Source organism: Hoplias malabaricus, chromosome 14 (assembly GCF_029633855.1).
Source record: "Hoplias malabaricus isolate fHopMal1 chromosome 14, fHopMal1.hap1, whole genome shotgun sequence".
Classification (NCBI taxonomy): Eukaryota; Metazoa; Chordata; class Actinopteri; order Characiformes; family Erythrinidae; genus Hoplias; species Hoplias malabaricus.
The window spans coordinates 28,284,105-28,309,030 of NC_089813.1; the positions used below are offsets into that span (position 1 = coordinate 28,284,105).

The following is a 24,926-nucleotide window of genomic DNA, read 5'->3' on the forward strand; positions in this document are numbered from 1 at the left end:
GATAAATGTTTATATTATTTTATTATAAATAACATAAAATACATATTAAGTGGTTAGTACACAAATATAATAAAATGATAATCTGCTGCTGAAAAAGGGCAATATCTGTATTGGAATTAAGACTAACAGTCAATAAAACAGGCATAATACAAAACAGCAGAGCAGCATTTATTAAAAACACCTGAATGTGTTAGAAAAAGACAGATTAATTTTAAAATAATAAAATAATAACAAACACCATAAATATTATATAAACTCATAATGTATTACATTAAATAATTGGGGCTCTAAAACACTATCAAATCCTTCATTATGTAAAACTGTGTACCAGACACAAAGATAGACTCAGCAAGGTCATTTTCAAAGTGGTTTTGTTGTGAAATAGCACTTCACTTCAGTCATGGACAATAACGTACTACACCAATAATAATAGAATTAATATTAGTAATAATAACATAACGGCATGATGCCTTACAAGTAAATCTCAGACTCATTTCAGTCTTGGTGAAAGGGTCTGCAAATGGTGAAAATATGTGCCATATTAATTTGGCTCAACTTCACCTTTTAGTCAAAAGTATCAGTCAGAATCAGCACTTTGCCAGCAGGCATTATCAGAGTCCATTGGCTCAATAAATAGATGAAAAAAATGTGTTATCATAGAATTTCTTGAAGTGTACTTAATAACATTTCTGAAAGCATATTTGTGCTGTGCATAGCATTTTCGTGATTACACTTGGCTCACAATCTCACAGTCTTCTTCTTCATACCACTGCAGGGGAGTCCCATCAGCAGCTCTCTGCAGGATCACCTTCTGAGAAACCTTCAAAAAACAGTAGAGCTGTCAGTTTTTAATTATTTTTTTTTTCCTTTTTGGTTTGATTATTTGATGGTTACAAATTCCAAATGTGATTATAATTTACCTAGATTTATAATTAAAGTTTCAAATTCATACCAGTCATCCCTTGGTACTTTTTTCTCAACATTATATATAAATTCACTATATTTTAAGCACAAATACATTCAATCTGATAGTTGTGCTTTTAGTAGATCTTAACCAAAATATTCAGAGTACTGTGTAAATATTTCAAAATTTCTTTTAAAAATGTAAATGAGCAATCTGTAGGATATTTACTGTACTTAGTCATAAAATGTCCAAGGTGTATGATCATAGATTAAGGAAACAGTAAAAGCTAAAACACTGCTGCAGTATATTCAGTATAGAAGTGTCCAGTCCGGAGCAGAGCTCCTATGATCCTGCCCTCCAAGGTCCTGCCTGTCATCCAGCCCTCTGTCCAGTCATTTTACAGTGTGGCCTTGTCTACAAAGTGTCTCGCAGCCCCAAAAGGTCCCATTGCTCTCCTAAAATTCAAGTGTAAATATCATTGTTTGTTTTAATGTGTGTTTCTCCGTGGTGTGTGTGTGTGTGTTTTAAATAAATTAAGGTGTAATAGTTGTGTTTGAAAAGCCTCGCATATTCACCTATTTAAGGTGTAATGGAGAAATCAAGCTCGGCAGTACACAGCAAATATAAGCATTTCACTAGTAGCTAGCTAGATGTTTAATGACACAGTGTACACTGGTTCATGTGTTTTAAATTGATAAAATGGGAAATGAGCACTAGCTTTAGCTTCGCATAGCTGTTTAAGGTAGAAATTAGCATTCAATAAGACGCTGGACAAAAACCAAATGAGATTCTTAAACGGACCCTTTTAAGGTTGAACTAAATGCTTGAATATGAAAGTTATGAATAATTGGTTGATTAATACAATTGGTTTGTATTGACCAATTAGACTGACCAATTAAATGTTTACAGCGAAGGTTATCGACCAATAACGGTAGCTCTACAGTCAGACCGTGCAATCCAAAGACTTTAAGCTATTTCACCACTCCCCCTTCTCACTCAAGTGAGCCAATCGGAGTAGGGGAGGGCGGGACTAGTTTGTGAACAAAACGCTTCTCGAAATTCTATGTAAGCTCTAGAAAAACAAAATCCCGGATGTTTGTTAAATTCCTCCCAGACATTTTTTTAAGTCTAAAAAAGAGGACATGTCCGGGTAAAAGAGGACGTCTGGTCACCCTAGGTACATTCTTCTTAGCTATTACGGCCAAACTCGTCTTTTGTTCAGTTTCAACTGTCAACCTGCTCGAGCTTCACGTCTGGGGAGGAGGGGGTGGAGCTCCCTCCACTGTTTTGAAACTGTATTATAGTTCCGATTTTAAACGTTTGGTGTCAGATTGCACTTTTACTTGAATCTTTTTACTTTTACTTGAAACTTGAATCTGAATAGAATAGAAACTGCATTAAAAGTAAAGATGGACAAAATTTACCTACTGAAAACTGATATTATATTATGCTTTGTAGTAACTTGCCTAACCATTTAGTAAGGCTTATTTCTGTCTTAATATTGTGACTTATTCTACTCTTACTGTAAAGTGTTACTGATAAGTATAAAGACATAATCAAGACATCCAGCAATGCACTGCTTATCTAAAAATATTCAATTTTTACCATTTTATTAGATATTGGATCTTGATTCATTATGGATAATGGATATTTTATTGGTATTGATGACACATTTTTTTTCGAATGTTCACGTTTGCCCATACTGTCTTTACCTGTCTGTGTGCTTGGACCTGGTGGTAAGGTGGGGGCTCCTGACTGGGGGAACGTTTTACACGCATGGAACCGTGTCGTTCCAGTGGCTGTTTCTTCATCTCTGTAGCGATGTTCTTCTGGTGCCAGGACTTAAGGTCATTGGCCACTACGTCCCGAGGAAGCAGCCGGCTGGGGTGGTTGGGGTACTCTTTCAGCGAGGGGGCTCGGGCCAGTCTGGAGTACGGAGGAGGTGGGGGTTTGAGTATCCGCTTTGGGGATGTTACTTCTGCCTGCAGTGGCTTGTTTGGATTTGAAAGGTCAGTTGATGAGGTAACCCCCAGGTTCAGCCGACTCACATCCGCCTCAAGAGGCATTCTGTCCTGTGAGGGGGCTGCTGCAGGCCGGGGCAGGTTATTCTTGGGCAGATTAGGGGCAGCACACTGACCCTGTGCTTTGCTGGGAGGGGTGCGGTGAAAGCCATAAGGAGGTGGGCAGGCTTTGCTCACTTCAGGGGCAGAGTCTCGGCTGGATGAGCTGCTGTAGGAGGATATTGAGTGTTCAGAGCTGCTGTCCTCTGAGCTGGACTGATACAGGCGCTGGACAGAGTAAGCCAGGGCAAAGTCAGTGACCCGGCGGCGGGGCAGCTTGGTCCGGACTCGGTTCAGGTCAGTGCTGGGCTTGCTCAAGTCTGGTTTCGGTCGGGGAAGTCTGTTAAAAATGTTACAAATTAAGACATTATACACTCACTGCCCACTTTATTATAAACCCTATGTCTTAGACACTTTTGGACTTCTACACTAAAAATCAATTGATTTGATCAATTATTTTTGTTTATATTTTAAGTAATAATGAGAACACATCTCCCACATACTTCTGCACATTTTAATAGGCAATTATTTATAAGCATATTTATTTGATGTTCTATCAACTCGACATATTGAACTACACATGACAAAGTGGACTAATATAATATGATGGAAAATAAAAATTTAAATGAGGCCTATGAACTGTGTTATATATTGTTTCAATAAGTTGAAACCAACCCAACAATATTTATTTTGCAGAAAAATTCCATATTTAAGTTTGTTTGTTGTAGAGAATGTGTTACCAATGTTTAGCAATAGAAAAATTCTAATTCAAGCAGCATGCAATTTTAATTAAATTTTACAGCACTTTCTTGAAATCAAGGGGGGGTCCTTTCTAACCCGCACTCCACCAAAAGTTACAGTTGCAGTTTCATACTGCATGACAAAGGCTTTATCTTCTCTGTTATAAGTCTGTGAAGCATGACAGTGATATTGAAGCTGTAATTATAAAGTAAAAATACTATCTAGTGTTCTTTTAGGTCAACTACACTATGATGTTTTGCTCCCTCCGCTTTACCTGAAGGACTGAGAGATGTTCCGGCGCAGTGGAAGCTCAGGGGTAGAGGGTGCGCTGGTGCAGTGATGGTTGCGCATAGCCAAGCTTTTGAACACAAACTGAGGAGCAGGAGGGATGTCGTCCAGTCTCATGTCAGTTGCAGTTCCTGTTGGACTGCTGCTGATGCAGAGAGAAAAAGGATGACACTAGTGATACCACTATTAAAGATAAAGCAATCAACCTGAAGTATTTTAACCTTACTACTTCTGGGAGTGATTTCATTACCACAATAGAACAGCTTTTTTTACTGAGCAGTGCCACTCATACTAATCAGTGAAGCACACTTCTATATAAATACTAGTTCAATATGATAAATCAAATTTACACAGTTTACCCCACTGCCCAATTGTGGTCAATCAGTGAAAACACAACTGTGATCAAAGTTTGCATCTACAGTTTTTCATTGCAGATACAAGGCTGCAGTTGCTCATAAAACAGACAAAAGCTATTTGAGATAGCTGCTGCTAATTTCTTTAGTGTGATGAACATTTGGTCATTTTTATAAATAGCAGTAATCACATAATTAACTTAATTCATTTACTAACAGCTCCTGATGTCTGAGGCAAGTGTGTGATGCGTATTATACATTCTATTATCATAGTGCTTATTAGATTCCATTACATGGCTAAAATAGTTTTTTGGCTCCTGTGCAAAACTAAAGAAGGACTTTTCAGATGCCAAATCGGTGATTTTGGCTTACTAACTGAACTAGACTAACGAGCTTGTGAGTTTGACTTTTCTCTAAGAGTGAGTTTGATTTTTGTTTAATTTACTAATGTACAAAGTATACTACACATTGTCCTTAAAAATATTTATAAAGATACAGAATGACTGCACTGCTTACCTTGACCTGCTGCTGCTAACAGAGGGAGGTTTCTTGTGCTTGCAGTAGGGCTGATCTAGACTGGACTCTCTCCAGGGAGAGTTTTGGATGGGACACCGCTCATAATCCAGGCTGGAGCTGGAGCCGGCCTGCTTTGGGTTGTGACTGGGAGAAAGCATGAGGGTCACTGACTGCTGGATACTGCCCTCAGAGTCCAGAGCTGTCGGGGGGAGTGGACTGGGCTCTAAATCTGTAGATAGAGATATAGAGTTTAGCAAGACTACTTATATATCATATATATGATATATACTTATATATACTGTACTATATATATCAGTGTCATAAAAGGATATTCTTCTTACCATCATCAAGAGCAGCAGCATCTGACAGAGAGCTGTCATCAGATATGAACAAGTCTGGAAAGCAGAAACCACGTACAAATATTTCATTATTTATATATTTAATAAAGTTGTAAACCTAGAATGAACACTCACTGATCTCACAGATTAATATTCGGTTATTGATCCATAAGACTTAATATGACTCATCCAGATAGCAACCATTAAAAAACAAATACTTAGACAATATTCTTTCCTCAATATTCTTAAATATGGTTGCCATCATAACGGAGCATAGTTTCTCTGAAGTGGTGATTTTGTGGTAGCTGAGAGGAAATGTTATTAGTAATTTTTAATTCAATTTATAATTTATTTCAATTAAAATTTTATTTCCATTAAGAATTTATTTCAAGTAAGTAGACTCACCCCTCTGTCTGGAAGATCTGCAAGTCTGAGGTGAAACACAGCCATGGTTGATGCGGTGTTTTAGCACAGCTTCCTGCAGCTCCTTCACTTTCTTCTCCTCACGTTTGCACTGCTGCAGCCGGCTCTTTCTCACTGGTTTGCTGATGTGTTCCTCCTGGGAGAGCCTCCGGGCCGCCTCGTAAATCTGCCGGTGCAGAGCCAGGTCAGCCTCCAGAGCGTGCAGCTCTGATTCCTGGAGGAAAATGTTCAAAGCCAGAGGAGAGGAATATTGTTGTGAGGTAGCAGCAGTGTGCCATAGGCAAAAATACAATCTCTGTATTCATGTAAAATCCACACCTTAGTATAAGAATGTCCATAGTGAGCACACAGAAAACATTCTGGTTTCTGCTGGTACTACACTGCCTTTTGCTATGTAAAAGTGTGCTGTCTTTATTGTTGCTTGCACTATTTTAATTTCTACCCCAATAAACACTCACTGCTAATTATTGATTTCTTTCACTGCTGACAAAAAATGCTCATTATTTTAAATTTCACAACATTAGATATGTAGACTCTGTACAAATCAAAATAAATGATTTAAAGATACTTCTAGATTAACATACAGAATGTTCACAACATAGCACCCCTTGTGGTGCAATTCCTAACCATGAATGATTAAATATGTATGTTAGCCATTAAGGGCTTTGTCTTTAAAAGTTTCTAGGTAATGAGGAACAAGTATCAATATAAAGCAGTAACTAGATCTCATACCTCTCCATCCTGGGCTATTAAACCCTCATCCAGTTTGAAGGCTGCTCCAATGCGTCGCCTGATCTGTGGTGGTTTCTCGTCAGGCACCAAAGGGTAGTCAGGGGACAGCTTTCCAGTCAGCTCCTATTTAAAGAAAAACAACTACATTATTATAAATGCACAATCTGTTATCTAAACAAAAAGAAAAACAAATTATATATTTTGTTCAGGAATTATAATCCAAGAACAGCATAATGTCGCTCCTCTAGAAAGAAATGGTACTTATAAAGTAGAAGGGAAATATATAAAGTGATCTGAAAAGTGATTCTGTTCATCAACATCATCATTTTTTCATTCATTTTTACACAATATAAAGGACATAAGTTGTGTCCATTTTAAAAATATACATTCTGAAGCAGTCTGGCTAAACCTGTATATGGCTATTATTCAACAAGCAGATGTTTTTGCTTTTTCAGTGTCTACAAAGGGGAAGGGGGTTTATGGCAGAGGGACACTTTCCCTAAATCTTCTGGGTCCACAGTGAATGAGCAACACCCAGGCTAACTTTGTAAAGAAGCATCTGTTTGGGGACTGTCCACAGGGGACTTGCTTTGGTGACTCTATTGAGGTCCCCTTTGCAAAACAATAGAAAGCCCACCAAAGGCCCACTGATTCACACTGATTGCTTTAGCTGATTCAGCATCCACCTTGCAGCAACGTAAGGAATGTCCACAAAGACCAGTCACATTAAAGCTACTGTATAGTACATGCAAACAAGTTTATGTCACATACTAATTGTAACAGATTAGTTATACATATGGTTGGAGACAGTAAGTGTAAATAAAGTAATGATAGCTTTACTTTTTCCAGATTAATGCATACTATTATGCTCTGTGTATTTTCCTAACCTTTTATTCTTAATGTTCAGTGATCTAGAGAGACTGACGATGTCCAGAAACATAATCTGACAAGTGACATAATTCATCACACTAAAAATGATGTAAAATCATCATAACATAAACAAGATGCTCTAGATCATATAATCTATAATCTAATATAAAAGTATATATGGAATATATACATCATATGCATATAGATATATACAATTATAATAATAGCATGATAGAGGCTATCCCTACTTTGCAGTCCAAAAAAAAAGCCTTATTGCATGTTTGAAACCAGATAACATACCAGGAATGATATAGGTCATAGATACACATTTAAATAAACCACACATTACGAGACATTGTTTTCTTTCCTGCATCAGTAAAGCTGAACACAGCTTATTTTCTGACATTTAAACATGTTTGCCAGCACAATGCATGCAAATGATCAATAATTCCCGTTATAATAGTTCATCTGACTCAGATCTAGCTGATGCAGTTATTGAATAGTGTATTTTAGGATGTAATAAGTCTGGGATTTTCAGAGGCTCTATACTCACTGCCTCTCTGATGCAGAGTTTCTTCAGCTCCAGAAGACACAGCTCCAGTTTGTCCTCCAGTGCCTGGTGCTTAAGTCTCATCGCTCGTGTGTGAGTGTTCAGGTCCTTCACAGGAGACGTGGGGCTGTCTGGACCTGCAGGCATCCAGAAAATGCATTTGACCCATCTAGCATTATTTTCCATAGTCACATATGTAGTACAGTGTAGTACAAAATAATCTAAACAAACATTACTGTTAGAAAAATACAGACTATTTTGGCCAGTAATACATCCAGTGCTAATAAATTAATTGATGATAAACAAACTAATGAATTTTTTATATAATGCTGCTCTACAAATGTCTCCTCTGTCTCATGCCAAATGTTGTCTTTAGTTCTTACCGGAATTTAAAATGATCCCACTGTCCGAGTCACTGATCTCTTCCTTGCACTCCATCTTTGTTTTGTGGCTTCTACTTTGAGGGGAAAAGTTGCAGCTCCAGTGTTTCTGTTGATATGAAGCACAATATGAGATCCTTCCTTTGTTTTGAAGTCAGACCTTGTCTCTCAGAGCTGACTGACCTCTTGATATTTGTCAACCAAATCAGTGTCATGTGATATGCAAAGCTTGAGTTGCTGAGGCAAATACTGAAGCCTGAATCCTCGGCATCTAAGCCTCCAACTGAGGCCAAAGAAAGCGCAACTGGTCTCTTTGAGCACAGCCCCTTCATTCCACTCTCTCCCCCACCTCCCCGACTGCTTCAATGTCTCACAGCACAATAGAGGCCTGCCCCGTGGCTGACTCTGCACATGTGCGCTTTATTCTCTATATAGCGCCACAGTGACCTGCCGCGTGTGTGTGAGAGCACGCTTATGCACTGATGGAGTGTGTAAGGGAACGTGTTTGGGAAACTAGATGCCCCCCCCAAAAGAAAACAGATGGCCAAGGGGACGCCTCGCCACCCAACAGTCTGCACCTGTTCCTCCCTGACCCCTCCCCAAGAGAACTTCCTTTCAATGTCTCTGGCTGCCTCTGAAGTGGAACTATGTCTTAGTTCGGACTCTGCCTCAGGCTAGTGCTGCTACTGTTTGTTACAGCAGCTCTTCTTTCAAAGATTTCAAAAAATACTGCTTTGGTCCTTAAAGGGGATTTCCTGACATGCAAAATTCAGTGATAGAGATGTAGCCTAAACAAAGTAATTCTGAATGGTTAGATCTGAAATAGTTCTACTGTAGGAAAAATATTGATTTAGATATCGATAGGAATCAAGGCTTACAATATCTACAATGCAGAACTACATTTACTATATTAAGTTTTTAATATAATGTCAATAACGTGAAGTTTTGTTTTCTTTGGACACTGTCTGTCTTGACAAAGCCTTCTCTTCTAGTTCAACTTATACGGGACCAAACCTCATCTCAAAATAATAATACAACCATGCCTCAGTAATCAAAGGACATATTTGTAAACATTTCACAAACTAGCTTTAGAGAATGTCTGATTCTTATCATTAAATTTGTTCATAGTTATGACTCTGAATAATTGTTTACTTACAATCTACTTAATTATGCAGAGGCTTAAGCCTATGGTATTTGTATATACAAACGTTGATTTAGTTATTACAGGTACATAATGCAACATAACAGAATTTAAATCTAATCAGTTGGAAAATAAAGAGAAACACTGTTGACTTCATTTTGAACAGGACCATATACCTTTTCCCGTAAAAAAAAGAGGTTGATTGAGGAATAAAACCTAACCGATCCTCTTTGGCAATTACACAGCATTAGTTATGGGGATTATGATGCTATTTTTCATTACCGCACTCTTTTCTGAAATATTTATTTTATATATATATATATATATATATATATATATATAAAGATATATAATATATATATATATATATATATAATATATAATAAAGAGCTCAATCATTAGTTATAATACATCTTCAGAGCATTAACAATAAAATATATTAAATATATCACTAGAGTTAAAGGGGTTAACGTATTTTCAAGTTGCATCTCTTTCTAAAATCTAACTCACACTCTCACAATTTTGGCCTAAATCTCACCAGAAAAAGAAAAACATTCCAACAGATAACAAAAGATCTTTTCATATCCAGTAAATGATATTACCCTGTCTCATGACAACTCAGCATTGGCTGTGAAGAGTGTGCTGGGCCACACAGAAACAAGTTCTTAACATTGTCCATTTCCTGAACATAAATGAGGAGGGGAAGTAACATCAGTAACATCCCTCTGAGACCAGATATTCCTCTCAGGGTTTATTTTGTCTATGGATCATTATCGCCGTCTCTTCCGGGACGCCGTGGGGATCTGTTAATATGAGTAAGTTTGACAGAATGCTGTGGTAGATTCCCTGACGGCTTTCTACTCACTCAGGCCTGTAACTTGTGGAGACAGATGCAGGCTGTGCAAAGAAGTGGACTCAACACAGGCCAGCCTGTTCTATTATTCACTCTGAGTCTGAAAGCACACCAACAAAAGCCCTGTATCAACACTGCAATGTGGCCAATTTGCTGAGAGGACACTATCTGCTGATAGCATAGGCCTCAGCCTCCTGAGAATGCAGAGTATACAATTCTTTCTCTCTAGCTTTCTCTGTATTTCGTGTGAGTGTGTGCTTGTTTTCATGCATTGTCAGGACAAAAATGTCCTGATATTGTAAAAAAACCTGGGAAACCTGGGCTTAGTTAATTGAGTAATCCTAACTTTATAAACTACTCTTTACAACGCTGCATTTTTTTCATTTCTTACACATTGATAAAATGAAATCTTCTTGGGTTAGGTCTTCAGTTGTTATGTTATTAAAATGTAATTAAATGGTACTAAGGTGTACATGTGTAAATGCCACAAATATATTCATGTAAATATTTTATAGTAATATATTAAATAAAACAATATATGATCCTGTCTGCACCTGCATGAATACAAGCATGTGTGTGTTGAAAGCCATAGCATGAACTAGGTCACTGAAACAAAGTATGCCTTATTCAAAGCACTGCAACCTCTGAAAAATGCAGGGATGTTTTACCAGACAAACCCCGCATTCACACTTCACTCCACCCTCAAAAAACAAGACTCTGTCTAGACTACAAAGCTAATTGCACAGAATGAGCACACAGGACATAGCTGGACTGACAGTGATCTGCTCATCAGAGGGAAAAAACGCTGCAGCGCACTGATCCACCCATCCTCACAGCTCACTGAAGCATGGCAGTGAGGCATCACCGGAAAAGGGTGCTTCTGGAGTCAGCAATTACAAAGTGCAGTCAAAGATGCCTTCTCCCCCGGCTTCCCCGTCACCCTTTTCCAATGAAGCAGGGGGAGCTGCGATCTTTTGGAACTCCTCCAAAGCCGTATTCCTTACCGCCTGTGGCTGAGCTTTGGAATTCTCAATGCGAGCCAAACCTCGGAAACTCTGAGGGGAGACTTGAACCCGACCCAGAATGCATGTACAGCCTGTAATTAAAGGGGTGCTGAATCGCATAGATGCTGATGTTATGGGAGAGGCCAAACGACTTTACAGTATGACTTATTTCCGCATCTGGTGAACAGCCAGATATGATTCAAAACCCAAAAAATAGGAGTCCAAAAGGTGGAAGCCAGATAGGCATCACAATGCTGATGTTGCCTTTAAAAATTCTCCATTCTTGGGATGGGCAATATGACAAAACTTCAAAATCATTTTCAAGACAATACTCAGTATGCATCCTGATATTCCAGGATTGATGTCAAAAAAACAACCAGCTGTGCCACATTTATCTAGAGCTACAAGTACAATGATTTGTGATCTTATATAACAATGTCATCATAGTACTGAAGCAATTAACAAATCCAACCACCACCACCACCACCAACAACAACAACAAAATAACGATACACTGGTGACACCCATGACAATACTTAGAAGTATTTTGGGGCATACTGAGATATAATTTATGAGCATTCACCAGGATGACGGTTAGTACCATCGTATTCCCCACCCTCTAAACGGTTATTTAAGCCTTCAGTGATGCTGGGCCTTTAGGCAATGCATTAGAACAAGTGAAAGCCCTATTCAGCCCTATGCTGATTTACAGCTGACTGTCAGTCAATCGGCTTTCATCTAAAACAAAGCTGAATCACTAGGCCTGTGTCCGCTGCACTCAACTTAACCAGCACTGGGAAAATACTTAAAAGCACATTTAGCTGTATGGACTCAGCATGCACTATACTGAGATAGTGTTTAGAGGCTGAGCTTAGAGGTGGGCAATATGAGGGTATTTACTCAGCATTGTGATACTATTTAGTACTTTGAAATTACTGTGAACATTGACCAACAGCATGTTTCCTTAAATGTTATGGTCCTGATTCATTAGATTTAGGGTGGAATAGCTGAACAAAAATTATTGCACTGAGAGTTTTTCATATTAGTTACAATAAATTATGTCTTTAAGAATTGTTATATATTTTTGCTATAATGCCTGGACATAGCTGTGGCTATCAACACAAGAACATTCACATCAATCAAGTTGATCAGTCTTTATGTTCCATTAGAATAAAAAAGCTGTACTACTCAATACTGGAATTTTCAAACAAAAGCATCAGTCCCTCTTAACAGTTACACTCATCAGCCATTCCACTGCCTTAGAATTATGCACTGTAAAAATATATTTACATGCATGATCCTTTAAAGTTTTCTGGCAATTTGTTCTTCAGTTATTGCCATGCAGAATCTAATTGCAAGGAAAGATACTGACACTGATGCTGAATCTTGAACGTGGCCTGTGTGTCCACACCCACTCGATATGTAGCCCACACTAGTCGTACCTTAAGGAGCGTTATAAAGCCTCGTTGATTCGCCTGAAAGTGCGTTATCCTGCTGCTGTTCAATCCATTCCCTCAGTTACACACATGTCGGTTCCCTGCTCTGCTGAACACTGCTGATGTGAGAGAGGGGCGTCCACACCGCACAGCTGCCTTCGGACTGAACCATTTCACTCCTGAGCAGGGGAGGTGGGCGTGTCCCGATTTCTAATGAAACATTAAGGAAAGTCCCATAATTTCAGAAAATGACCCCACTCCTTATAAGAGAACACCACTTTTGGGAAACGGCACAGAATGGTAATAGGTGCCGTGTAACCCCTGTAACACCTACACTTTTACTTCCTTTATATTTAACCTAATTCTGCTTAACAATTCCATAAACGTATTGACCCGTCTTGAGAAAGCCAGTTTAAACAGTAAGACGTTTTAAAAAAAAAAAAAAAAAATACACAAATTGTCAAGTAGAAATATTAAGCTGCTAAAAATTCATTGTTTATTAGCTAAGAAAAAATTGAAATTTGAAATTACTAGTTATTTTTTCCTGCATATGATCAACAAACACACGAAAGAATGTGGGTCACAGTGGGAGCCCATAATCAAACACTCACACATCACTCACCCACTCCTATTTTTAGACATCTTCAAACAGCTACCCACCTTCCCACTGTGGGTGGAAGAACCCAGAGGAAACCCATGCAAACATGGCGAGAACACACCGTTCCTCACAGTGACTTGGGGAAAGGGTTGAACCCAGGACTTCCAAATGTGTCACCTGTCCCAGTAAACAAGGAACGTCCCTGGACGTTCAAAATAGGTCTAAAAGTAGTCTGTCCGTCAAGGACATGTTTTAAACGTCAATGGACGTCCAAAATCCATCTTAATCAGTTAATTAAGTGGTGACCAATCAATAACGTCAGTGGACGTCCAAAATGAGTTTTATACAAGTAATTTATTTCTGGACCAATTAATAACGTCAGTGGACGTCCAAAATACGTCTAATAGTCTTCTTTTCAATGTCTGTGTTTGGACGACTTTTCAACTTTCATTTTCAACCCTAAGAGAACGTTGATTAGACGGCAGTTGTTACGTTATTTCAACGTTGAATCAACGCCTAAATGTTTACTGGGGTACTATTATTCATTCATTCACTCATCTGGGGTCTATCCAGTTCAGGGTCGCAGTGAGCCCGGAACTTACCCGGAATCACGAGGCGCAATTTGATTAACATCATTAAACATTTACAGTGTTCCAGTCAACCGATTTCACAAATCCACTGGGAAAAAAATAAAAATTATATTGTATTCTTGGTGTCTAATGGAAATTTAGATGAGGCCAATTCCTACTGAATATAGGAATATTTCTGATTAAGATGGTTCAGGTTTGATGATATTTTGCAAGAAAATATATTCAAATTGAGGCCAGAATTATAATTGGATTTGTTTAATTACTCTTAAATTAATATTTTAATCGTATCACATTTAATCATAATGTATTGGGAAGCTGGGACAGGGTAATAGGTTTGATTAATGTTTTGAGATATCACGCTGCTGTGAAAGGACACTTCATCTAAGTTTAAAAATGACTTTTACCACCACAAAATGCTCCATTTGACCATCCGTCCGTATTTGCTAAGTAAAACATCAGTGGGGCACAAAGGACACCCATTCATAAAGTCCCTTACGAAACCTGGTTCTTTATTTGAACCTCCTGCCATCACCTTGTATCTGAGAGCCCGTAGTGAACCCAGTGAGTCTGAATTGAGGCAGCGGGATCAAGTGGAGACAAAAACAGTTAAACAAGAGGCGAGTGCCTGAGACAGCTGGTCAGTGGTCTCTGACTTGATGAATGGTGTCTACAATAACACAATGGGGGAACTTGATGTTTTTCTCCCTAATCTGCTCTTCGGAAACAGAGGTGTTAATACTAAACTCCACTCTGTACTACAGCACTTAATGCCACTAAAGTTCGTAGTTTTAGCAGTATAGCTAACTTCATGTTTCGGCTCCAGTATTTGAACCATTTTTTCTTGGTGTCGGGAGCAGGAGAGGAGGTGGGTGTGTCGCTCGGCAGATGGTCAGCTTTTCTTCGCCCGTGCCGCTGCCTGAATGTAAAAGATGAGCTAATTAAAACCGCCTTTATTTCCATGTGAAAGGCCCTGAAGTCCGCAGGGATCAGCAGTAAAATGGCGTGTTAGGAGAAACCACATGTGAATGTCAGCCTGCAGTGGTTATATTCAACACCATCAGTTTGTGAAAAGGCAACATGAAAGTATTAATCTTTTAGTTTTTAATAAAGGAGTTGATGTAGTGTGTACACTGGTATGCTCAAAGCAGCAATTTGTTAAAACTGCTCAACCCATTTTCATTCCATTATATCACAAAATCAACTTCTATGACTGTCAGCTGACACATACATTTTTAATTTTCGACTAAGTAGATTTAAACACAGACAAAATTACATATTTTAACATGTTTGCTAGTGTAAAGTAAAAAAAAAAAAGATAAATGATGCTACTGTATATTTATAGATTAAACACAAAGATGAAACTCTTTTAAAACGTTGATTTATGAAGCTACTCATAATCTGTTAGTCTGTTTCCATTCTAGTTTTACACATTTGTACATGTTTCCAAAGCAAGTAAACAGCAAAAAAGTGAAAAGTGTCCAGTGAAAATCTGCTTTCAGCCATTTTGTTTGAATACTGGTATGTGGCGCAGCTTTTCCTTCACTCGCACAAACTCTGGAATGTTCTCCTGTCCTTCTCGCCGTTTCATCTCCTCCATTTCATACTGTCAATTAATAGCACATAAAATGTGAGGTTAAACTAATAAACAAAAATCAGCATTTTAGTAGAGAAAAAAAAAAGTAAATGAATCTAAAATAAGAGTCACATTCATAAGTTTGAAGACATTTTAATCTACAAACTTATGCTGAAAAGTTTGAAAGACACCTAAAGTAATAAAAATGGTGCAGTTCATGCATATTTGGAAATATATCTCCCAAATAAAGAGGTTAATATTTAATTAGTATTATGTTTATAGAATGAGCCACAAAAAATGCAAAACTTCAATCCTGCTCCTTTGCAATTTTGTCACCTGGAAATCTATGAAGAAAATAGGTCAATACACAACTATGTAAACATAATTATAATTGGTTGTACAAACCTTTTATGAGTGTCCAGTAGGGTTTACTTGAGGGGGACGTCCCCTGAGTATTCCACTTATTTTCTCTGCTGATAAAATTATCTAATTTAATGGTTAATTATTCAAAATTTCACTTGAGTTGAACCCTTGCTAAGATTTATTGCCCTACCTGTGTTATTGAAGTTTAATCAAGTATATGAATCTTAATTATTATTAAGACATATATTCCTGGATATTTTACATTTAGCTATCATCCTCTATGCTTTAAACTAATTTACAGATTTTGTTTAACTTCTAAACTAAGTAAACTGACATTGTTCTTGAGAGGGCAATTTCCCAGATTTCTCTTACATGTCAAAAGCCAAGCAAGTTTTGGCTTTCCACATGTAAGTTTTACACTAGCATACGTTGCCTGTGAGTAGCACTTCTTGGAGAAGCAATGCTTCCTATTTTAATTTGCTTTAACCAATTAAGTGCAAGTGTAAAAACGTAATGTTTGATTTCCCAAAGGCGTTGTGAGTCCTGAGATGCATAACAAAGCCTGAGCACTGTGAGGTTTCTGAGAAGATGAGGCTTGATGTAATGTGTGCTATACAAGTGTGATGGTCACCTCCTGTAGTCTCTGCTGTCTCTTGCGGAGCTCCTGCTCCAGGTCAGATGGAGGACGGAGAGCCAGCTCCTGCTCTCGATGCTGCTCCAAACGACGCTGCTCCAAAACCCTCTTCAGCTCTGGCTTTTCCTCCAGCAACAGACCCCTACACACATTATGCACTCAGATTAACAAAATATACTAACACAAACACACATCCAACCTAAAATGATAGGATAATGATGTTTGTAAATTATTGTATGAACATTTGATGTATTAGTAATAATATAATATTTGAAAAACATTATGAAACAGATTTATTTAGGCAATAGAGCACTTTAGATGTGTTATTTAGAATAATGTCTGTAATATGTTTACTGGTACTTAAAGGAACTATGCCAGCATTCTGGGTAAATGATTTTCATTCTTTTAGCCACAAAGCATTCATTAGTAGTGTTCTATAGTCACCTCTTATGGCTAAGCAGCAGTTCTTTATGGAGGTTATAGTGGCTGGGACACTCAATGGGAGAGCCAGTCAATTTGCGAAGCTGAGTGAACTCCTCACTTCCCTCTGTGTTCCGTCGGGTGAGAGGTGGGTGACACACAAAGTTCTCTATAGGAAAATGATGAGTATGATGCTTGTTTTCAGCTTGTTGTTGTAAGTAACTCACAACTATTTTAAAATAACAATGGTAATACTTTGCATATACTCATAAACTCTTCATTTCCACTAAACTTCACACTTCACATCCATTTTAACCCTAATCTTCACCACAACCTACAACCAAGCTTTAAGTTAAAATACCAAAATAGAAAGGTTTATACCTTTTTTGTGATGTCGAAAGCCAGGTCTCTGAAGGATTTCAGAGAGAGAATGGGAGAAACAGTTACTTATGTAGTAATAGTTAAGTTACAAATGAAGAATATTTAAATTTGTGTTTCACTGGTTATTGCATGTTCTAGTGTCCTATGGGCAGATATATAAGAGATCAAATTAGTGGATTACGACTGTAATTGTATAAGCTCTAAACGTGATGATTGATACCACCTGGGACTAGACACACACACGATATAGTGAAGGGCAAATGTCAGAGCCCTTATTTAATCTTGTACACTGTATGGCTGCATACTTTGAAATCCACAACAATTGAAACAGTATAATTATCATATATGAGGCACATTTATAGAATTTATAGATTACAGCAGGTAAAGGCTTGGGCTATGGATGTTGTCAGGGTGTTTATCAAGAAAGTGTTGATGGTATTGGAGTAAATAAGGCAAATCAATCTTTCAAGTGAAACCAGACATTTATTCATGGCTCAGAAGCCTATGACACAAAAGTGCTTTTACTTTTTGAAACTACATTTTAAATCAGCCACAATGTTGTAGTCATTTCCATTTGCTTAAGACATGATTGAACACTATATAAGAACAAGAATTATTCATTCATTCATTCGTTATCTGTAACCACTTATCCATTTCAGGGTCACCGGGGGGGGGTCACAGTCACACAGCTCCAGAGACCTGGAGGTTGTGGGTTCAAGTCCTGCTCCAGATGACTGTCTGTGAGGAGTTTGGTGTGTTCTCCCCGTGTCTGCGTAGGTTTCCTCTGTGTGCTTCCGTTTCCTCCCATGGTCCACAAACACACGTTGGTAGGTAGTGGATTGGCGACTAAAAAGTGTCCCTGGTTCTGAGTGTGTGAGTGAATGGGTTTGTGCGTCTTGCCTTGTGAAGGACTGGCGCCCCCTCCAGGGTGTGTTCCTGCCATGCGCCAATGATTTTGGGTAGGCTCTGGACCCACTGTGACCCTGGGCTGGATATGTGGTTACAGACAATGAATGAATCAATGTACAAGTACAAGCTGAAATGATACACAAGTTTAGTGACGTTGCAATTGTCCTTCCCTTACATAATCACAACAATTTTTTTACCTAAGAAATGTCTTACCTGATATGACCGCCCAAACCCAAGTCCACAGCTATTCCAAAAGGATTAATATGAAATGCTTCTTTCTAAAGAAATATTAAAACTATAACCACAGTTGTGGTGGCAAGCACCAGACATGATTTTAAACAAAATGGTCATTAATCTGTAACCCAAGATGCTCTTCTCCAGTACTAGTCACTTGTGGGATTATTTAATCAAATAAGAATATTTCTAAATAAACTTGCCTATATATATATATATATATATATATATATATATATGTATAAAGTTACATTTCCATAGACATGAAGCAAAGCTAATGGACCATTTCACACAAAAGAGTTTGGAATAATGTTAACTGCAGCTCAAGGAACAAATTTTTCACAAATCTTCAAAATTTGTCCAAATGCCCCATTTAAACAGATTTAAACTAATGGTGTGTGTTCTGTCTATCAGTATACCCAACTACACAAGAGGAGAACTTAGATTCTAGCCAATCTGAGGATGAACTCAGTTTCCCTATAATTAGCCTTAGAAGAAGTAGCCTCCAAAACCTTCAGAAACATGTCCCTAGTGAAATCCAAAATCACTCACCTCCACACATGTAGCAGTTTGTCTCTTTGCTGTGTCCAGCATAGTATTGGATGGTGAGGGTGCAGACATGTCCCTTAGTGACTATCAACAATGGTTGCAGAATCTGCTACAATCCCATTATGCCATTCAAGATTAACTTGATCTAGCGTGGGAAGCTAGATTAGCTAATTGTTGAGGACATCAATGCTGTTTTTAACTGAAGTTACACAGCAAGACTTTTGAACTCCTGAGCTCTTATAATTCTCTATGGTAAATATGGAAACATCAACACAAACACACAGGAAGGATACTGTCACTGCTCCAACTGAAGATTACACCCCAGACACAGGATGATGAACCAAGGGTATACAAAATACATTTACAGTAAGAAAAGAGGATAGATAACTAGGATTGTTTGCTTGCTTACTGTACACTGTTTTAGTAACTCAAGCAGCCACTAGAACAAATTGAGAACCAGCTCCATTCTGGTTTTGGAAATGGCTGAGAGGATAGACTAAATCACAAGCTCTTCTTCTTTACAGTGTCACAGACAGATAATACACAGACAATACGTCACAGCTACGTCACGTATCAAAGCCAGTGTAAATATTTATAAATTTACCAGAAAGGGAACTAGAACTGAACGCCGAATGTAAAAGTACGCCATCTGCTGGCAAATGTTGTAATATATTGGTACATGTGCAGGCCAGTCTAACCCTATTTTTAATTGTATTAATCACAAACATTAGCAAAGTCCCTGTTTGGCACTGGGACACATAAGTCTCTATCTCCACTCCACTTTTAAACCCTAAAATATAAGTATGCAGTTTTACGCATTTATTTGAATAAGCTAATTGTTAGTATTATTAAATAAATATGACCAGCTCTGAAATATGTCCGGCTCTGAAATGGATAAGCGGTTACAGACAATGAATAAATAAATAAATGAATTCATGTTAAATAATATGATAAAATAACTTTCTGTCTGTGCCACGTGTACCAAGTACTGAACAAACACCCCTATTTGGAGAAAGTTTACCTTCTGTAGTTGAGAAAGTTGCAGTTTTTCCTCACTCCTGTTACTGGCAGCAGTTAATCACAACTGGGTTTAGTGTTTTACTCAGAACATACATTCCCAATGAGAATATAATGACTCAGTATATCAAAAGGGACTTCCTAATACTTGACATGTGGCTCTAATTTGGTGTTTATGTGGCCTGTACCAAGCGGGAGTGGTCTGCACAAGTGCAGTAATTCCATGTAGTGTGGGCCATATGGTTGATATGGGGCCAGACTGGACTGCTTACATTTTGGCCATTCGATTTTCATTTTGAAACAGGAGAATATAAAATGGGAAACAGATTTCAGATTTGTATCCAACTGGTATATCAAACTAAGTGTCATTATATACTATATATGTGTATATTCTATTAGAATGGCCACACTGAGGCGCTGTGATTATTTCTGCCCGTTGTGGACTCTGAGCTCTATAAATACACGGCCATCCGCCGGATGTGAGCTCAGTTTGAATGTGTGTTTGGCGTGAGTGTTGTGGGGGTGATTGAAAGTTTGTGTAAATGTGTACTTGTTTGTGTGAATGTGTACATGTTTGTGTGTATGTGTATAAATCTACACAGTGATCTTATTTGATCCGGTCTGAGTGCGCTCTGTTCAGACCGGAGGTGATATGAAGCCGGTCGTTAGCCCGCGTCGGCGGTGAGCGCTTCTCGGCCAAAGTTCCAGAGCACCTTCCGCGGTAGAAACCGTGGGCTGAGATGATGATTTGATCAGATATACTAGAGCCACAGGGGACTGGGGTTTGTCCCTGGTTTCCCCTCTGCGGCCAATGAGTATATAGGCGATTCTGATCTTCACCACGGTTTCTACTAGCCCCTGGGTCGTGAGGGCTAACGTTAAGTTAGCATTGGCTAAACCAGAGGAGCGTTAATATAATTTGGCTCGCTAAATGCTTCAGGGTGAAGGTTTCTTTCATATTTCGGATACTTATTTAGCTTTATTTTGCGTATTAACCCAAACGATTTTTACTCTGACATTTTCTAAGACGTAGGCAGTAGGCCTGTGTAAGTTTGGGCCAGTTCCAAATGGCTCTCTACTCCCTTTATAGTACACACTAACGCGTTTGACTTGCACCGAAATAGTGCCGGGTCTGTTCTACTAGGCATTTGTGCACAAGTGACGGGTTTAAATGAACAAGTGGTATGCCCTAACTGTATCATCTAGCAGTCGTTGAATTAAGACTTTAAGTTAGTACACTTCGTAAGGAGGAAGGAGACATTCTTGATTCAGCCTATGGTTCTTAGTAACAACACGCCGATAGTGTGCTTTGATAACTGGTGGTTTTATTTTAAACCCGTTTTTGGCAGTGTTTTTCACAATGTAACATTAAATGTACGTTACACAAAGCTGCTTTAACTGGGTGCTGGTCGAAGGGTCGTTTTCTTTTTTGGTTTGGTATTATGCAGAATAAAATCCGCCGTCGTGTTTCCTGGAGTAGCCTCGGTTTGTAGACGCGTTGTGGTGAGACTCTGTAAGTAGAAAAACAGACAGTCAGCGTTAAACATAGTCTGCACCGTAGACGTTCGTGGTTAAGTATAAAAATAGACTTGCCGAAGTCACGCCCATTTAAGTGTGTGTAGTTAAAACGTAAAAGCGGTTTAATGAAATGTGCAACTCTAGGGAAATGAGATGAATTTCATTGCTCCCTTCACCCCAGTTAGTGCACTGTGTAGGTCATAAATACCTGACTTTGTGCATGATGTGCCTAACATGGAGCCTTTTGCGGTACACACAATATTCAATACTGCAAATATCGTTATTTCAGAAAAAAACATTTCACAACTCCCATAGGCCAGTGTACAGGGAGACATGTAGCCCACTAATTTTAAAAGCAGTTAAACTGATTTCTACATTGTTAGAAGTGTTAATCCCACTTTTCATTTAACAACATAATGTGTATTGTAGTAAAAGTGTATGGTTGTTAAAGGTTGTGTAATGTGTTGGTAATGTGACTCCTAGTTTCTGCCACAGTGACTGAAGGAATGAGTTGGTGAGCTTCTCTACAGTGATACATTGTGAAACACTTGGCTCCCACTCTGTAGTGGCAATATTTCACTGTTCAGTGTTGTGGTAGAAAAGCATTTCTTACCAATTGTTCCCTCAATGCTGTGGATTGAAGCTTTCTGAGGGTTCACCCACACTCTCAGTTCCTTGTGAGGGTCATAATTTGGTTCCTCGTCTGCTTTTTTTTCTCTAGTTGCCAAACAGAAGCACTTGTTAATGTGTGCATTTCCCAAATTATTGCTCACCATATATGTCTGAAACATAGTCTATATTTAAAAATGAATCATTTTTAGTGTCCTGCCTTGCACCCAGTGATTCTGGGTAGGCTCAAGACCCACTGTGACCCTGAACTGGATAAGCTGTTACAGACACATTAAATTTTAGTGTTCTCATATCTACACACAATCCAAGAAGCTTTGTAACTGACCAAGCCTTATGGCAAAAGATTGATGCATACAACTATAGGGTACCCAAACACATTTTCTCAAATTATACTGTGATAAACCAGACATGATTATCATTGGTCTCAACTCAGTTAAAAATTTTGCCTCACTATTGATAACTCTGTCACCTTCCTCACACATTTGTAAACTCTGTCATTTTTGATGGTAGCCTCTACTTTAAATCTAAACGAAATAGCATGTATCCAACCACCTCTACTATCTACCTCTGCTGCTGAAATTTTGATTCATACCTTTATCACATGCAGAATTGATTTTTCTAATAGCATTCTTTGTGGCACAACATCTATAATTCTTAATAACCTCCAGTATATTCAACATTCAGCTGCATGCCTTCTCATTTAATCCTGTTCTTGTGATCAAATACTAGCTTCCTGTTTCACACCGGATTCAGTTAAAACATTCTACTATTCACTCGCAAAGCCCACCACAACCAGGCCCCATATCTCACTGATCTGCTTCACCATCACAATCTTTCCTGAAACCTTCGCTCCTCTGATGCCAAACTTAAGACTAAGCACTGGACCTTGGGGACAGAGCCTTTTCTGTAGCTGCTCCTTCCCTTTGGAATTCTCTTCCCAAGCACATCCGTGACTGCACTGATTTGGCTTTTTTTAAATCACTCCTCAAAACTCACCTGTACAGATCTGCTTTTAATATATGAGTGAATGTTAATTTTTAAAGCTTGGCTTTCAGTATTCTCAGTTTATTTTTTGATTTTATTTTCTTTCTCTTATTTGAACGTATTTGTACTTAACTTCAAAAGTGCTATATAAATAATGTATTATTATTTATGTACAAAATTCACATGCATGTTACTCTGTATTCATCCAATGTACAGCTACAAAAACTAATTTCCGTTAGGAACTGTCAGAGCATTTTTCTGTGGCACATTTAACAACACAGTAAATTTACTGAGCATAGTCAACTAATACAGGTCCACTCACCCATGGTCCACCAGAGTTTCTTTCTGTATCAGTATTTGGTTCTTGTTTTTGAGGAAATCCAGATGATTATCATAAACAGCTTTGAGATGTAAGTCCAGACTGTCTTTTGGTGTCTTGACAAATGGAAAAACAAACAAACATGTAAAGTGTGTTGTATTTAAAAGTTATTTAGTGTTGGATAACCATAAGTTATGTCTCACCTCATTGTCATAGTGGAGGGCACTTTTCCTCATGCTGGATAAAGTTGCTGTATAAGTTAGGCGACTCCATGGTTCTTCGTTCTGTGCCATGTGGGTGGGCTTTTTAAAGATTAATTTCTGTGGGTTATGTACAAATATTTTAATCGATATTTATTAGGGAAAGGGAGTGACCACGGGTCAACATGTCTATTAAAAATGTCACTTAATTTAATATTAGAATTAAGCCTGATGTTTGACTTCCTAATCTCAGTTGGCTTAATGGTTACCATTAGTGACCACTAGTTTCCTGTAGGGCACTGAGCTTCTTTCAGAAACGATGCATATAGAATCAGTTACAGGTCATATATTACACCATTAGAATCGTTTGCAGTGTGTTATGTGACCAGTAATAAAACAGAATAACATAATGGTCTACTGGAGAACAGGAGAAACCAGCAGCAACTTCTTAAAGGTTTCTATGATTGCTGCAGCAGGTATAACTTTTACCTGACTCCTCTGAATCCCTGTAAAGTCGTGATCGTTGTTGTATCTTGGAAAAGGGAACGGATCCCTGGTTCGCGGCATTATGATTATGAGCTTAAACTCTAACGAACACGTCACTGTCGGAATGTTCACTCTGTAGAGGCTTCGAGGTTCTGGTCACCGTTGCTATGAAACCGATCAACCAAAGACAACCCTACGTCATCATAGCAATAGCGCTGAATGAGCTTGAGGGGGCGCTGTGAAGTTATAATAAACACCAAAGCAACTGTGGAAATGAGGAAAGGAATAGATTCTGAGAAATGCCATTTTAAATGACTGCTAACTCTAATAATAACAGTAGTATTTAGAGTTATAGTGTCAACGGTATTTTTTTGATACCACCGACCACATTTTAAGACTAGTTTTAAACCTAGAGTAAGACCTGTATGGAGAATGAAAGCTGCCATAGCTCAAAATAAATAAATGTAGAAAGGCATAACTACATAAATCATCATCATCTTTGCTGTTTAATCCATTTCAGGGTCGCGGTATAACTACATAAATAAAACATTTATTTATTTATGATTCCATTTCATTTATTTGTTCTGTTTATGCTAGTTTGATGTGTTGCTTGACTGTTTTGGAAAATTTGACCTCCCATATTCCTGACCAGATACTTCGCAATAAGCTATTGCAATCACACAGAAAAATAAGAATATCTACATGCTAAGACAGAATATTTAAAACTCACTTCCACGCTGTTTCTTATGGTAAACATCACCACTGGTTGTTTTTTCAAAACAAGATTATCGAGATTTTTAATCTCCAAAATATATAATGTGTATTTCCTGGAATATCTCCAGAATACACGTTCACATATCTTTATGCGACATGCTTTTAGGCGACATATCTTGATTGAAATACAAGACAAAAATCTAAGAGTCAACAGGGTT

The 24,926-nt window shown here is 38.2% G+C and overlaps 3 protein-coding genes and 1 non-coding gene across 5 annotated transcripts; 1 reads left to right on the forward strand and 3 right to left on the reverse strand.

Annotated features, from left to right (window-relative positions):
• Window positions 1–4: 4 nt before the first annotated feature.
• Window positions 5–12,696, reverse strand: inavaa (innate immunity activator a). 2 transcript variants are annotated; one of them, XM_066644576.1, is made up of 10 exons: window positions 12,596–12,696; window positions 8,159–8,264; window positions 7,779–7,912; window positions 6,356–6,478; window positions 5,606–5,837; window positions 5,204–5,257; window positions 4,863–5,091; window positions 3,980–4,135; window positions 2,617–3,304; window positions 5–820 (listed from the first exon to the last, which is right to left on the reverse strand). In XM_066644576.1, exons 2-10 carry the CDS (start codon window positions 8,211–8,213, stop codon window positions 728–730), a joined length of 1,764 nt encoding a protein of 587 aa, XP_066500673.1. In that variant the 5' UTR covers window positions 8,214–8,264; window positions 12,596–12,696; the 3' UTR covers window positions 5–727. The 2 variants fall into 2 exon arrangements, with proteins under 2 accessions (XP_066500673.1, XP_066500672.1); XM_066644575.1 differs by having other exon boundaries at window positions 3,980–4,138.
• Window positions 12,697–15,107: 2,411 nt separating this feature from the next.
• zgc:195245 (uncharacterized protein LOC565483 homolog) lies at window positions 15,108–19,317 on the reverse strand. The gene is made up of 5 exons (XM_066644819.1): window positions 18,844–19,317; window positions 17,149–17,176; window positions 16,792–16,936; window positions 16,345–16,489; window positions 15,108–15,380 (listed from the first exon to the last, which is right to left on the reverse strand). Exons 1-5 carry the CDS (start codon window positions 18,910–18,912, stop codon window positions 15,273–15,275), a joined length of 495 nt encoding a protein of 164 aa, XP_066500916.1. The 5' UTR covers window positions 18,913–19,317; the 3' UTR covers window positions 15,108–15,272.
• A 1,009-nt stretch (window positions 19,318–20,326) lies between these two features.
• Window positions 20,327–20,695, forward strand: LOC136666663 (small Cajal body-specific RNA 2). The gene has a single exon (XR_010795420.1). It is a non-coding gene; the product is annotated as a small Cajal body-specific RNA 2 (non-coding RNA).
• A 178-nt stretch (window positions 20,696–20,873) lies between these two features.
• On the reverse strand, window positions 20,874–24,389 carry cfap276 (cilia and flagella associated protein 276). The gene is made up of 5 exons (XM_066644563.1): window positions 23,998–24,389; window positions 23,512–23,628; window positions 23,312–23,424; window positions 21,989–22,092; window positions 20,874–21,368 (listed from the first exon to the last, which is right to left on the reverse strand). The coding sequence occupies exons 1-5, from the start codon at window positions 24,073–24,075 to the stop codon at window positions 21,298–21,300; spliced, it is 483 nt and encodes a 160-aa protein (XP_066500660.1). The 5' UTR covers window positions 24,076–24,389; the 3' UTR covers window positions 20,874–21,297.
• Between the last annotated feature and the right edge of the window lie 537 nt (window positions 24,390–24,926).

Bases quoted from the DNA above. Each gene is read 5' to 3' on its own strand.
- zgc:195245 (XM_066644819.1), bottom strand. From the start codon at position 18,912: ATGTCTGCACCCTCACCATCCAATACTATGCTGGACACAGCAAAGAGA. The intron at 16,937-17,148 runs GTATAAACCTTT...ATTTTCCTATAG, and splicing joins CTTTCGACATCACAAAAAAG to AGAACTTTGTGTGTCACCCA. The intron at 16,490-16,791 runs GTGACTATAGAA...TAATGTGTGTAG, and splicing joins CTGCTGCTTAGCCATAAGAG to GGGTCTGTTGCTGGAGGAAA.
- cfap276 (XM_066644563.1), bottom strand. From the start codon at position 24,075: ATGCCGCGAACCAGGGATCCGTTCCCTTTTCCAAGATACAACAACGAT. The intron at 23,425-23,511 runs GTGAGACATAAC...CCATTTGTCAAG, and splicing joins CCCTCCACTATGACAATGAG to ACACCAAAAGACAGTCTGGA. The intron at 21,369-21,988 runs GTAAGAAATGCT...TTCTACTTACAG, and splicing joins CAGCATTGAGGGAACAATTG to AGTCTCACCACAACGCGTCT.
- inavaa (XM_066644575.1), bottom strand. From the start codon at position 8,213: ATGGAGTGCAAGGAAGAGATCAGTGACTCGGACAGTGGGATCATTTTA. The intron at 6,479-7,778 runs GTGAGTATAGAG...TTCTTTAAATAG, and splicing joins AACTCTGCATCAGAGAGGCA to GAGCTGACTGGAAAGCTGTC. The intron at 5,838-6,355 runs GTATGAGATCTA...ATTTTCCTCCAG, and splicing joins TAATAGCCCAGGATGGAGAG to GAATCAGAGCTGCACGCTCT.